Source organism: Oryzias latipes, chromosome 6 (genome assembly GCF_053564925.1).
Source record: "Oryzias latipes strain Hd-rR chromosome 6, Olatipes_Hd-rR_3.1".
NCBI lineage: Eukaryota > Metazoa > Chordata > Actinopteri > Beloniformes > Adrianichthyidae > Oryzias > Oryzias latipes.
In genome coordinates this window covers 11390623-11404439 of record NC_136242.1, presented here as the reverse complement: position 1 = coordinate 11404439, position 13817 = coordinate 11390623, and the positions used below count along the sequence as shown (strand labels likewise).

At 38.4% G+C, this 13817-nt stretch overlaps 1 protein-coding gene and 1 long non-coding RNA gene across 3 annotated transcripts in view; one reads left to right on the top strand and one right to left on the bottom strand.

Annotated features, from left to right (window-relative positions):
* Positions 1-13817, bottom strand: part of LOC144992425 (uncharacterized) — a 278631-nt gene that overhangs the window by 1230 nt on the left and 263584 nt on the right. The gene's annotated exons all lie outside the window — the stretch shown is intronic.
* On the top strand, positions 163-10564 carry cat (catalase). Of its 2 annotated transcripts, none has more exons than XM_004069460.3 (13): positions 163-364; positions 1013-1184; positions 1547-1657; positions 2598-2728; positions 2836-2940; positions 3759-3884; positions 3988-4179; positions 4279-4431; positions 4551-4689; positions 7676-7806; positions 8005-8112; positions 9755-9838; positions 9975-10564. In XM_004069460.3, the coding sequence occupies exons 1-13, from the start codon at positions 299-301 to the stop codon at positions 10038-10040; spliced, it is 1584 nt and encodes a 527-aa protein (XP_004069508.1). In that variant the 5' UTR covers positions 163-298; the 3' UTR covers positions 10041-10564. The 2 variants fall into 2 exon arrangements, with proteins under 2 accessions (XP_004069508.1, XP_078804604.1); XM_078948478.1 differs by having other exon boundaries at positions 188-364; positions 1016-1184.

Genomic DNA, 13817 nt, shown 5'->3' with positions numbered 1-13817 from the left:
ATATAAATTAGCCTTTGCAGAATACTGATTTTTTTTGTTTTTTTATATATAATAAAAGTTTTATATAAAGTAACTGTAAACAGCAGGACACATGACATGAATTCCAGCCCCTCTTTGAACTCCATCTGAAAAGTAGGTCAGATCACTTCTGTCAGCCAATCAGAAAAGAGGGGCGCCGAGGGGGCGTGGTCACCCTGAACAAAGTCCATAGGGACAAATATATAGAGTAACGCTTTCTTGCAATACATCCCCTGAAGGTTGAAACGGTTTGCATACTCGAAAGGCGCTTTCTGTCAAGATGGCTGAGAACAGAGATAAAACTACCGACCAAATGAAGACATGGAAGGAGAACAGAGGCTCTCGGGTTTGTACAAACTCCGAATACGAATTGGTTGGACTCGGAGTTGTTCCGTTCTGGTTTTGTTTTGTTTTTTTGCTGCGCAGCGCTAGTCCTTGGAATAATAAGTAAGTAGGTGAGAGGTCATGTGGGGTGGAAGCTGGTTGTTGAGACAGTTTTCTTTTGCTTTTTTTGCTTTTTTTTTATAGTAATGTCATGGTTTTGCAGAAGTGGTAAAATCCTTTGCAGTGTTGTTTCGTTGCAGTTTAGCTAGGTTGCTAACGTTTCATGTTAGCTAACCCGGTTAGAAATCCCGTTACGCAGCTATAATAAACTATTGTTATTTTTACGAACATTTTAGCAAGAGTAAAAGCACATTTATGCTTTCGGTGTGAGAATTTATTCGTAAATACTTAAAGTTGGTCATGAACCTTGACCTTAGCCGTTATGTAATGGTGATTTTCAACAAACATCTGGTGTTGCCCCTAAAAACAACCTTTTTTCATTGCAGATTTGCTAAATTTCCTCAGTTTTTCATTTTTATTTTTTACATTTTTTTGGTCACAATCACAAAAGGACACTTTAATAAACCTCTGTTTTCCCAAAAATACCACATCAGATGTCAAATTGGGGTTTATTTTAATTAACAAAAAATGAAACCTCATCTCTCATCAGAAGCCAGACGTCCTGACCACTGGGGCTGGACATCCCATTGGAGACAAGCTGAACCTGCAGACTGCTGGTCCCAGAGGTCCTCTTCTGGTTCAAGATGTGGTCTTCACTGATGAAATGGCCCACTTTGACCGGGAACGGATCCCAGAGAGAGTGGTGCACGCCAAAGGAGCAGGTCAGTGCTTTATCTAAACATGACAAAGCGGATTCAGTGGTTGACTTGATTTCCTTTCGCCGAGTTAATCGTCCAGTTTTTTAAACATTTATTTCACCTCAGATCCCTGTTTTTGCAGGTGAAATGTCTTTTAAAGATGCACAAGACAAACCTTCAGAGCATTAGTTAAAAAATATGAAAACAAACATAGAAAAGTCATGCAAAAACTGCTTAATAAAGAGTTGGCATCAAAATTTCTAAAATCTGTTCAAAGATTTTAGCAGGCTATTTTTTCCCGTTTTTGTTTTTAATGTTTTCTGTAGTCAAGAAATAAAGCAATAATCTGGTTTCCATGTTTATATTTGTTCTCTTCTGTGTTGTAGGGGCTTTTGGCTACTTTGAGGTCACTCATGACATCACCCGCTACTGCAAAGCCAAAGTGTTTGAACATATTGGAAAGACGACGCCCATTGCTGTCCGCTTCTCCACCGTGGGTAATGATTACCATGTTTTTTTCCCCCCAGCTATTAATTCGGGGCATATCTCGGCAGAAGAAAGGCCTCCTGGGCAGACCTGGAGGCCATTGGATGAAGCAATACGGCTAAGATTCAACTTTGGTGCTTATATAACCAAAGTACAATCAAACGGCTTGTTGACAAGCTGTGCCAAGGTCCACATCCTTGCAACAGTTCATGTTTGCATAGTTTTCTGTCCCTTTTATTTCTTTAATGTGATAATAGTTTCAAAACAGAACGACTGTCCTCCTGCACAGCAGAGTATTCTCTTGTTTGTCCCAGTCTGATCGTCTTTTGATCAATTTTAGGAGCGTTCCCGGTGGTCTTTTGATTATGATTGTCGTCTTTAGCCAACATTAAAAAAACTGTTTTTTTTGTGTCGTTCTGGTGTTTTTTTTTGTTTGTTTTTTGACATGTTCTTGTGGCATTTTTCTGACGATGGAGGACACAAATAAAGGAAGTTGAGCTTAAAATAGAATTTCAGAGTATTTCTTTATCAAGAGCAGACAAACAATGTTGTTGGGGAAAAAGAGCACATTTGTGATGAGGAAAATGCACTAGGAGGGCCACAAGCTCCCTTCTTCAAGCTCTCAGCAACAGGGAAGGGTTAAAGGGTGCGGCTTAGCTCCGCACCAAAAGCCCCGCCCACAACTCTGAGGTGTGTTTCTAATGATCTACTGCTGCTCTGCAGAAGCTATGACCTTGAAAATTATGCAGGTTTTTTTTTTTGTGGTTAAAAACGGCATGATCGCAACTAAAAGGCCACTGGGAGTGCTTGGAAGTAGATGATTGGAGTGGGACTTTAAGCGGAAGAGGGAGAGCTATCTGGAAGTAGTTCTTGGAATTGGTTTTGGTGATGCTTTTGCAGGGAAAGAAAGGCAAAGAAACAGCTGACACTTGTGTTTGTCTCACTGTCCAGCTGGTGAGTCTGGGTCAGCAGACACCGTTCGAGATCCCAGAGGATTTGCTGTCAAGTTTTACACAGATGAGGGCAACTGGGACCTGACGGGCAACAACACCCCTGTTTTCTTCATCAGGGACGCCCTACTGGTAGGTTAGAGAGATCACTGGAGGGTAAACGATCTGCAGAGTTTGTGGTTTATGCATTATGAGTTTCAAATACTTTATGAAAATAAGCTCCTAATCTCCACCTGCAGTTTCCGTCCTTCGTCCACACCCAGAAGCGCAACCCCCAAACTCACATGAAAGACCCTGACATGGTGTGGGACTTCTGGAGCCTGAGGCCCGAGTGTCTGCATCAGGTACCTGCAGCTGACGACGTGAATATTTAACTCTTGTGTTGTCTTGTGGGTAAAAAGTGACCCGCTACCATGTTAGTTGTAGAAGAAAAACCTTAAGTCATCAGTTTCAAATGTGAAATATGACTTTTTCTCATGACTTCCATCATGAGAAAAAGTCTAACTTTGTTTTCTGTCGGTGTTTACATGTACACCACTAAAAGCATTTAAACACCAGAAAAAGTTTAAAGGCTTCACACAAACTCTTTAATTTTTGGGTACACGCCTACAAGCACACACATCTACACACACCTACACTTCTACACACACACACACACACACACACACACACACACACACAGACATCTAAACACACACAGACACACACTTGTATACCTACACACAGCCACTTCCTAAAAAATACTATTGACCAATAATTTGAGTTTGTCTGATTTATTTCCATTTTAATATAATTATTTCAGAAGTTATTACTTCACATTTCTATAATAACGATATTAACTTTACTGTGTAAAAAAAAACTGCTGTGACAGTTTGTTAGAAAAAGTGTAATAATGTTCACTGCTGGTTGTCCTTTTGTATTGTTTAACAAAAAGTGCAATAGAAATTGAATTGAATTTAAAAGTTCTATCAGAGGTAAAGTTCATTGAAGTGGTTTTATTTTGGGGTTTTGGTTGGATGGGGAATTGCAGACCCGTAAGAAAAACGGAGTAAACTATGTTAGGAGCGCAGAAGGGTTGAAGAATTGTTTTTCTTTTCTTTTCACGATACTTTATTTTGTGCTAAAGAAGCTTGACAAACTTGATCCCCGCTGCCGTGTGCAGGTGTCTTTCCTGTTCAGTGACCGCGGTCTGCCTGACGGCTACCGCCACATGAACGGCTACGGCTCCCACACTTTCAAGCTGGTCAACGCTGACGGCGACCGCGTCTACTGCAAGTTCCATTACAAGGTGTGTTGGCCGGGGAGCTTCTCACTTTTGGTTAGGAATGGAACTTTCATCGATGCCACAATAGGGAAATTGATTAAAATGAGTTTTTTTATTCTATTTAAAGACTGACCAAGGAATAAAGAATCTATCAGTGGAGGAGGCAGAGCATCTGGCTTCCACCAACCCAGACTATGCCATTGGAGACCTGTTCAATGCTATTGCCAACGGAAACTACCCATCCTGGACTTTTTACATCCAAGTCATGACTTTTGAGCAGGCGGAGAAATTCCAGTTCAACCCCTTTGACCTGACAAAGGTAATGCAGAACTCAGATCTGGGCTTTTCTGGTCCTTCTCTTAAACTGAATTGATCCGGCTCATCGCTGAATATTTTTAATTGTAAACTGTGTTCACAGGTGTGGTCACACAAAGAATTCCCACTGATCCCTGTGGGAAGAATGGTCCTCAACAGGAATCCCGTTAACTACTTTGCAGAGGTGGAGCAGCTGGCCTTTGACCCCAGCAACATGCCCCCGGGCATTGAGCCCAGTCCTGACAAGATGCTGCAGGTGTTTGGTTGTTGTTGGATGCTTTTCTCATGTGATCAGTGAACCGCTCAGTTTCCTGTGTCGGTACAACCTCCGTCTTGATAGATTTAGCTAAAGCTTTCCCTCCGTGTCTCTGTTAGGGCCGGCTCTTTTCCTACCCCGATACCCACCGACACCGGCTGGGGGCCAACTACCTGCAGATCCCTGTGAACTGTCCTTTCAGGACCCGGGTCGCCAATTATCAGCGAGATGGCCCCATGTGCATGTTTGACAACCAAGGTAACGTATACATTGGAATGAATTCACAAAGTGGTTTAAATTTGAGTATTTTATTACCATAAAAGAAGGAAAACAAACATAAGAGGAGAAAGTTTACAAATTATGAGAAGAAAGTGGTAAATTATAAAGAAAACTCAGCGAATTACGAGAATGAAGTTATACATTTTTGCTTCAAAAAATTGTAATTAAAAAAAAAAGGAAAAAGTTCTTGTTTTTCAAAAATAAAATGTCATGTTAGGCTTTGAAACTGTCATCAAAGATGCTCAAACAACCTGTTTAATTTATGTTCTAGACTATTCAGATAAATATGATGAACATCAAAGTGCTCAATCATCTCACTGAATCTTATGTTCTGTTGTAAATGTACAACTCTATTTTTCATAAAATGCCAACATTATTTTTGAAAAAGCAGGACTTTTTTTTCTTGTAAAATCACGTCTCTCTAAATCTTTCATTTACAATTTTATTCTTGTAAAATGTTGACTTTTTTTGCTGATATAGTAAACCTTTTATAATTTTATGTATTTCTCATAATTGTACACCTTTTGTTCTCATTTATTCATTTTCTTTTAATTTCATCCTAATACTTCTTCGTACTTCTGAACTTATGAAAAAGAAATGTGTTGACAAGAGAAACCTGGCAGATTTATAAGGACTGACATTGACCAGCAGGTGGAGGCAGTGAGCTCATCTCTAGAGTGTCGTGTACACCATCACCTTTAGGCCCGCGGAACCCACAGGCTTAAATTTAGCTGCTGTTTTTATTTAACTTATTTATTTATTTTTATGGTTGCAGTTAAGTGCTGCTACTAAAACTACAAAAATAAAAATTAAAATGACTTAACTTTTTCTGGGGGTTAAAATATCAGATAAGCTTCATTTACCAAAAAAGACATTTGAACAAAAACAAATATCCATACTTAACAGATCTATGGACATTGAGCATCCATATGTGGTTTGGACATCTGAGTGTTGGAAGCATTTGTAAAAACAAGCAGCAAAGTCCAGTGAAGCAGTTGCAACATCCTGCAAGGATTTATCCATCCCATTACTTCCAGGTTCCTCTTTAAGGAAAAAAGTCTAACATTTCTGTTTGAGATGTCACTTACTTTTATAAAAACGAATAACCTCTCACTGCCTAGTCATTTTGTCTTTTAATAAGCATCTTAAATATCAAATGAGGATTTGTTGTCATCTTTTAGTCGCTTTGGATCAAAGCATCTGATAAAAAACTCCATGCAAACAAATGTTTTCCATTTATTGTTAATAATTGGTTGCAGTAAAGTCAGTTTTACAAGCAGGAGACACATTTCCACCTTCTGTTTCACCTAAAAAAACAATAAATGTGGAGTAAAACAAAAAATTGAAAACCTTTTTTTAAAAGTGTCAATTCGTGCAAGTCAAATATTGGCATTTAATATAACTTACATTTACAAATTAAGACAACCTAATTGTCATCAGTTACTATGACTCGCAGTTTTGAGTTTTAAAGCCACAGGAATAAGTTTGCATAACTTAAAAAAATAGGGAAAAACAACATAATTTTATCTTAAAAGAACTCGATATATATTAGTTACCTTCTTGTACAGGAATAATCAATTTATTTCAGTCAGTAAACTCAAAACTATGCTTTTCAAAACTTATTTTTTTAGGCAAATGATTGCCTAAAAAAGAGTAATGGTAACCTAAAACACTCTATAAGAAAAAAAGTTGATCCAACTTAATTGAATTACTTCAGTTGGTAACACCTAATTGAACTGAGTTCATGCAACTTAGTTTTTTATGGCTATTCAACTCTGAACTGCACATATCAAAGACATGAATGACCCAGCAATGTCTCATAGTTCAAGACAGGAGCTCAGGTGTTGTAAACTCTGTCTTTAAAAATGGGACATACAATGTTTTCTGCTCTATGTGGTCGTCATCTTCTACCAAACTCTAACTTATGGTGCAGAAAGAAATAAAAATAATAGCTTAAATTACTAGTTAAAACAGAGTAAAACAGCTACACAACAAAAACCATGGACAAAAACGCACACTTAAACCCCAATCTGCCCAGATATGACGTCATGGTGCATTGACACCAAAGTTACACCAACTTAATTCAATTAAGTTGATTGAAAGTAAAATAACTACATCAGACAACTACGTGTTATTTTTAAGTTGAATGAACTAAAAAAAAAAAGATTCATTTTTCACCAAACCAAATAATTAAGTTAGAACAATGGAAAAAAGTTCATCTTTCCAACTACAGCCTAAATACTCTTTTTAGATTGTGCAGCAAAATGTTGTAAACAGCTGCCTAACAATATTATTGACGCACTCCTTTCTTTGCAATGCCTAAATAATACTAATAAAATACTTTTCTCTATATTTATGAATTTAAAAAAAGGAATAAACTTTTAAATACATGTTTAAAATTTTAATCTTACTAGAAGTATACAATTAGACAATATCTTTTGTCGTAAAAAAGGAGCCTTTCCTTCTGCCCGCTTCTTTCATTAATTTGAACACACACAGACAGCCAAACAGCATGGATGTCACTTCTGCTTCCAGCCCTCTCACTCATGGTTTTCACACCAAGATTCCCCCTTCCCATGAGTCTTAGGGGCTGAAGGCGGGACTAACCCCCAGGATGCTACAATATTTAGAAAAATAAAAATTTGAGAGCATGCGGGGCAAGGAATTGTTTAATCCACCTGAAACAAGAGAGATAAGAAATCCAGGACGCAATACTTAAATCTATATATTACACCTTAATTATCCTTTTAAGTTTAATTTACTTAATTTAAACATATTTTATTTTAAATTAAAAATTATTAGTTACATATACTCAAAACAGGGGATGTGTTAAACAAACTTTATATGATTGAGTTAGAAGAGCTTTTTTGAAAACTTTGAGTATTAGCTACTCATTATATTTAATTACTTTGAACGTTCGGGTTTACAGTGTTGATGTGGTTGCTTTGCTCTGTCTGACCTCTAGGTGGCGCTCCAAACTACTATCCAAACAGCTTCAGTGCCCCAGAGACCCAGCCTCAGTTTGTGGAGTCCAAGTTCCAAGTGTCTCCTGATGTGGCGCGGTACAACAGCGCAGATGAAGACAATGTGACTCAGGTGATGAAGAGTCCGGCCTCTGCAGAGCCTTTTCCCTTCAGTCTCTCCACGACATGAATGAAACCTGAATTTAGATTTTCATTTACAACTGATTTATGATACAGATTTTGAACTAAAGTTTCCATGAAACAATGAGAGTGAAACAGCAGAACCTAGATCTTCAGATTGCAGTGACGGTGGTTGATCTGTGTGCTGCAGGTTTGTACCTTCTTCACCAAAGTGCTGAATGAGGACGAGCGCCAAAGGCTTTGCCAGAACATGGCGGGGTCCCTGAAAGAAGCCCAGCTCTTCATCCAGAAACGCATGGTGAGTTCAGGCTCCATCAACTCTGTTAAACTGTGAAAAGAAAAAACTGAAAAAAGTTAAGCAGCCATTTTAGCAGCTGCATTTGTTCACTGGGGGGGTTGTGGTTAAATGTTCCAGCAACTCTGTTTTTGTGGTTGAAGGTTTACTGTCGGGTTTGAAAAAAAAAAGAGGGTCTGTGACACACAATGAAACTGATGTGGCTGCATGAACACCAAAGTATTGAAACAAGAGTTTTAAAACCATTTAAACTTTATCCTAAAGGAAAGTAAAAAATAAATTTCTGCCTAAAATGTGTTGAAGCATAAGTGTGGTTAAAATAAGAAAAACGAAGGAAGTTTGACCAAAATTATCAGTACGTTTACTTTTTAATTCTCCTTCTGGGTCTGCTGCTGTTCAGCTGCTGCAGCTCTACATGGGGATCTGCATCACCGCTGAGCTGTGGTGGAGCGGTCCCCGCCTGAGATGCTGCTTCTGGCTGGTTATGCAGCGATTCACTGAGAGAGAGGTTCCAAATATGAGCCTTTCCAAGAACAAACCTCTGGTTTCACGCTCAGACTATTTATCATTGTCTATCCCCATCAGTTATGGGGTGGGAAAGGGGTGGGTGGTTGTAGGTCTGGGAGGGGGCTCTATTTTATTTTTTGTGCTAGTTTTTAATTATGTTAATTTAGTTTTGTTTTAATGTACAGGAATTGGTGTTATACTCTGATAGGAAAAGTTATGAATTAAGTTTGATCTGATTTGAAAATGAAAACACTTGAGCTCACAAGAACATATTTGTTCTCTCCTCTAACTGCTTAAATTTATTCATGCTTCGTGTTCAAGTCAGACCTTTCCAAATACGCACTCACTAAATTACGAGTCCTTTTTCTTTTACTGTATTTTTCAGAAGCTGTAGCAGCCAAAAGATGAATAAAAACAAATTGTGTACAAGTGGTGTCTGAGTATGAGTCGCACTTCCAGCCACTATGCAAAAACTAAAACATGATTTATTCTCTGAACAATCTGGTAACCGCTTCTGCTGGAGGATCAAAGCTCAGTGTTTCATTTCAGAAGAAATCATGAACTTCCTGTCTGTGAACCACTTAGTCTCTTGGAAGACGTGCAGCCTGCTTTCAGGCAGCAGGGCTGTGGACTTCAACAAGCTCGCTCCTGATCAGCGAGAGTGGTTGCCATAAACGCAGACTTGGACCCATCACCGCTTACCGACATCCTCGGGCTCCAACATGGCGGTGTCCGCATCCCTAAAAAATGCAGACTGAATTGTCTTCATTTGTTTGAAGCTGGAAGTGAAGCGTTTTCTACGGGTGACGTCACTAACTCAGTCCAGGTCTCATGAACAGTCCGTGATTCCAGCCTTACCTGTTATTTTCAAGGGTAGAACATAAAGAAACGTTGTGCCCCGGGTTTTCTTACACCAGTTTTTTAGACTTGAATTTGTAGACCTGAGTCTGTAGACCCTGCTTTTATTTTCAGTGTTTCTAAAATGTTAACGTTATGGTTTTGATCAAAAAGACAAACGGTTCATAAAATAAATGAGCAGCAACAAAAATGAAAGAACCACAGAAGCTTTTATTCTTCACTGTTCTCCGTCTACATTTCCCATCTATTTATTTTTTGTTTTTGTGTGTTTCTCTTGCAGGTGGAGAACTTGAAGGCCGTCCATCCTGACTATGGAAACCGTGTTCAGACCCTCCTGGATAAATACAATGCACAGGCAAAAAAGGTACTTTTTTATTTTCTCTAATAATAATGGAAAAGGATAAATATCCCGTGGCTGTTCTGCATTCATTGCTGAATTTTTTGTTGTGCAAAAATGATTTATCCTGCTGCATTTTGAACATGTGATCTGTTTATCTCAGAGCGCCAGTGTGCACGTCTACAACCGTCCAGGAGCTTCCGCCATCGCTGCTTCCTCCAAAATGTGAAGCTGCACCTCCTCTTCCTCTAACCTCAGAGGAACTCAGAATCACCAACTTCCTGATGGAACGAGATTTGAATGAACCTGCTAACAGCTACGGCTAATCACGTGTGTCTTTGCTAGCAGTTGATTGTCTGTGCAGCTCAATGCTGTCAAATACAAGATGATCGGAATCCAGGCAAATGTCTTGAATTAATCCTGTTTCAGTGGATCTGTGGACGTCATCATGTCGTCTTCTAAAACAACTTTCTTCAACGATGCGGCGCTTTCATGGATTGGATTGTGTTCTACTTTGTGATGGCAGAAAGATGTGCGCACACGCATGTGCTCGCCTTAAAAGGTTCTGCTGGGAATGAATAATGGGATGAAAATGATGCCGTCAGAGCTGTGGGAACCATCTGGAAATGCCACGCCCACTTAAGGCGGGAATATCTGATCAGAAGCTTCAATTAAACAGATTTTCTTTGTACTCAACTGTCAGTGATATATTCTGATGAAAAACTTTTTTTCTAATTATTAAAAGTTATAATATATTTTGCCTGTTTTTTTTCCCAAATCATTTTGATCTGTTAGACATTATGGTAAAAAAAAACTATTTCAATTCAAATTGAACTTCATATAGCACTTTACCTGCTACTTATTTATGTAAACCAGGGGTTTCAGACTCATTTTCACTGAGGGCCACATCAGCATAGCAGCTGTCCTCAAAGGGCCAGATATGACTTATATATGTAACTAAATGTAATAAAAAATAAATGTAATTACTCCTTAATGTTAAATAACTCATTATTTATTCTAACTTTTTAAAGTGACACTCATAGTGGCACAGAAACATATGTTTGCTTGTTACTCTATAGCATAAATCCTTTTAAATTTTGTCCGCTTATTGAAACCCACATAACTTCATTAAAGAAGAATCAAACTTTTAAGTGAATAAAGAAATATAACATTAAACTGTGCTAGAAAGAACATGTGTTACATGTTTTACATTTTGTCTGCATACACACATAAGACCTGCAAGCATTGAATGATTACAGCAACTACACATAAATAAAATGTAATCACCTAAAGCAAAATTTTTATTTAAAGAAATTAAAACCTTTTGTGCACTAGCAGGCCACATAAAATGACATGGCGGGCCACATTTGGCCCCCAGGCCTTGAGTTTGACACGTGATGTAAACCATCAAAAAGGTTTACATAAATAAAAAGAAGTTTAAAAAAACAATTATTATTACAAAAAAATAGAAAATAGTAGTCAAATATGTGACAGACTGGTGACCTGCTCAAGGTCTCCCCAGCCTGTTCCCGCTAGTGGCTGGGATAGGCTCCGGCAGCCCCGTGACCCTGAAAGGGAACAAACAGATTAGAAAATTAATGAAAAGTAGAAATGACAATCATAATAAAAACAAAACTCATTCACATCTCACAAAAACAAATGGTCCATAAAATACATTAAAACAAAATATTAAAAGCTAAACTAAGAAAATGAGTTGTAAATTTGTTTTTTAAAACCACAAGCGAGGTCCTACGGCCCCCCAAAAGGTGCATTGAAAAAAAAACTAACTGGTGAGCACCTGTTAGTAACGGGTGCACACAAGATGCCTAGATAGTGTCTGGCCATTTGTGGTCATTTGCGCACAGAGACCTTTTACCCAAGTTCGGTGCAGGGGGTGGGATCATCTAAGATAGCACAAGGGTTAAGGTCCACAGTCCTGGAATATTTTTGGGCTGACCCTTGGGACCAGCATCCTCCCTGCACTTGAGGACCTGTGTGCTGTGGGAGGGTCATACACTAAAAGCAGTTCTGTTAAAAACGATGTTCTAATTCAAATAAGACCTCTATACAATAAGTAAAGAATCTTAAAACCAATCCTAAACTGACTGGGAACCAGTGCAAAGAGTTCCATGGTAGAGTCATGTGCTCCTGTCAGGTCCTGGTTAACCCTTGTGCTATCTTAGATGACCCCACCCTTACATTGGCGTGTTCTCCCTACCATGACAAAGGTGGATAAAGGTGGAAAGATTTCATGTAATCCATGGACACCAGTGAGGTTCACAAATCATTAAAGAAAAAAGGTTCAGAGCACTGTCTAGTGGGTCTAGATGACCCCACTCCCAATGTCAAAGTGCCTAGGATAGCACAAGGGTTTAAAAGGCATGCAGCCGAGTTTTGAACTAGCTGTAGCTGATTAACAGTAGTTTTCTTCACACCAGTAAAAAAGGGCTTTACTACAATCTGTCCTAGATATTATGAACATGCGTTTTAATATTGCAGCACTGGCTTTAGAGAGAAAAGGTCTGACACAGGAAATATTTCTAAGATGTTAACAAGGTTTGTGTGTTGCTTCATAGTTAAGATCTGCAATTAAAACCACAACGAGGTTTCTGACTTTCCTGCTCACATTCACATTTACACAGTATTTTAACTATTTTGCCTAAAGACATTTTTTTGTCTTTCTGGCAAGAGGGTTCAAATCTTCCTCAATAAAATTATTTAAAATTGATTTCTTGATTTTCTTTACTCTTCAAATGAATCAACCTTTAGGTGACAGACTGTCAATTTCAATTTGACTTTCTGGGGCAAACCTACTAAATTAGCAAGGTATCATGTCAGGGTTTTGACTCATTCCTAACAAAGAAAACAAGGAAAAAATAATTTTTGTTTAACTTTTGCAGAAGGTGAAGCCCGTCTGTCACAATGCAAACTGCGACAGAGAAGTTCTGTCTTTGAAGTGCATGGAGTCTGTTTTCATATTAGGCCGGGGTTGATCACATGAAAGTGGGTCATTCAATAAGGGCAGGAACATCATATTTTATATAATCAGCCCTTTGCCCGTCAGTGTTTTCTCACTGAAAGACAGGAGTGACATTCAATTATATTAAGGTGAGAGCAGCGTGTGAGCAAATGATAACTGCACAAACTCCATCAGATAAAATATTTATTTTCTTTCACTTTACCTCCATAATTAAGGAAGTTGCTTATTTGACAGGAACTTGAGGTGAGCCCGAAGTTTGAGCTGGTTACTCAAATGTATGAAGTTTTTTGTTCTTTTTAAACCCATCAGCTTTAGCTGTGTATATTCTGTCAGGACTATGCCCTCAGCTGATCATGCTAGACTGTCATGTTTTTAATTTGTACAAAACTTTAAAAAGTATTTTCTTTAGAAAATGTTGATTTTGTATTTGAAATTCGTTTTTTGAAATTATGTAAGGTTGGCAAATCAAGGCTTCATTATTTCCTTTTACACAAAAGCGAAAGTTTTCATTTGGTTTAACCAGCAGCAAAAACTCATCCTGTAAGCAAGCTGGTTCCAATAAAAGCCGCTCTTGGGTTATGTGGGTTTTGCAAATGTCAGTTTGGTTCATTGCACCGAATGCCTTCGTGGTTTTATCTGCCACAGCCAGCACTGAAGAATTCTCCTCTAAACTAACAAAAACTAGTCTGCAAGGATTCTTGTTTTTCCAAAACAAAAAAATTAAGAAGAAAAACTAGTTTTCAAAGTACTAAAGGAAATATAACTGTGATGTTTCTTCAACTAATGTGTCTTTTGGCTCCTACCTTTAGGGGTTGCCACAGCGAATCATCTGCCTCCATCTAATCCATCCTCACCTACACCAACCCTCAACCTTCCTCCAAAACATCTTTCATGATCTATTAGATAGATGGACTCTTGATTTTATCCATCCTTCTCTGTCCCAAAGAGAACCTTTTTGCTGCTCTCATCCAACAAATAGGATGATTTTATCGCATTTTATGCACCTAAAGTCCACCTCAGACCAGG

Bases quoted from the DNA above. Each gene is read 5' to 3' on its own strand.
- cat (XM_004069460.3), top strand. From the start codon at position 299: ATGGCTGAGAACAGAGATAAAACTACCGACCAAATGAAGACATGGAAG. The intron at 4,180-4,278 runs GTAATGCAGAAC...CTGTGTTCACAG, and splicing joins ACCCCTTTGACCTGACAAAG to GTGTGGTCACACAAAGAATT. The intron at 4,690-7,675 runs GTAACGTATACA...TCTGACCTCTAG, and splicing joins GTGCATGTTTGACAACCAAG to GTGGCGCTCCAAACTACTAT.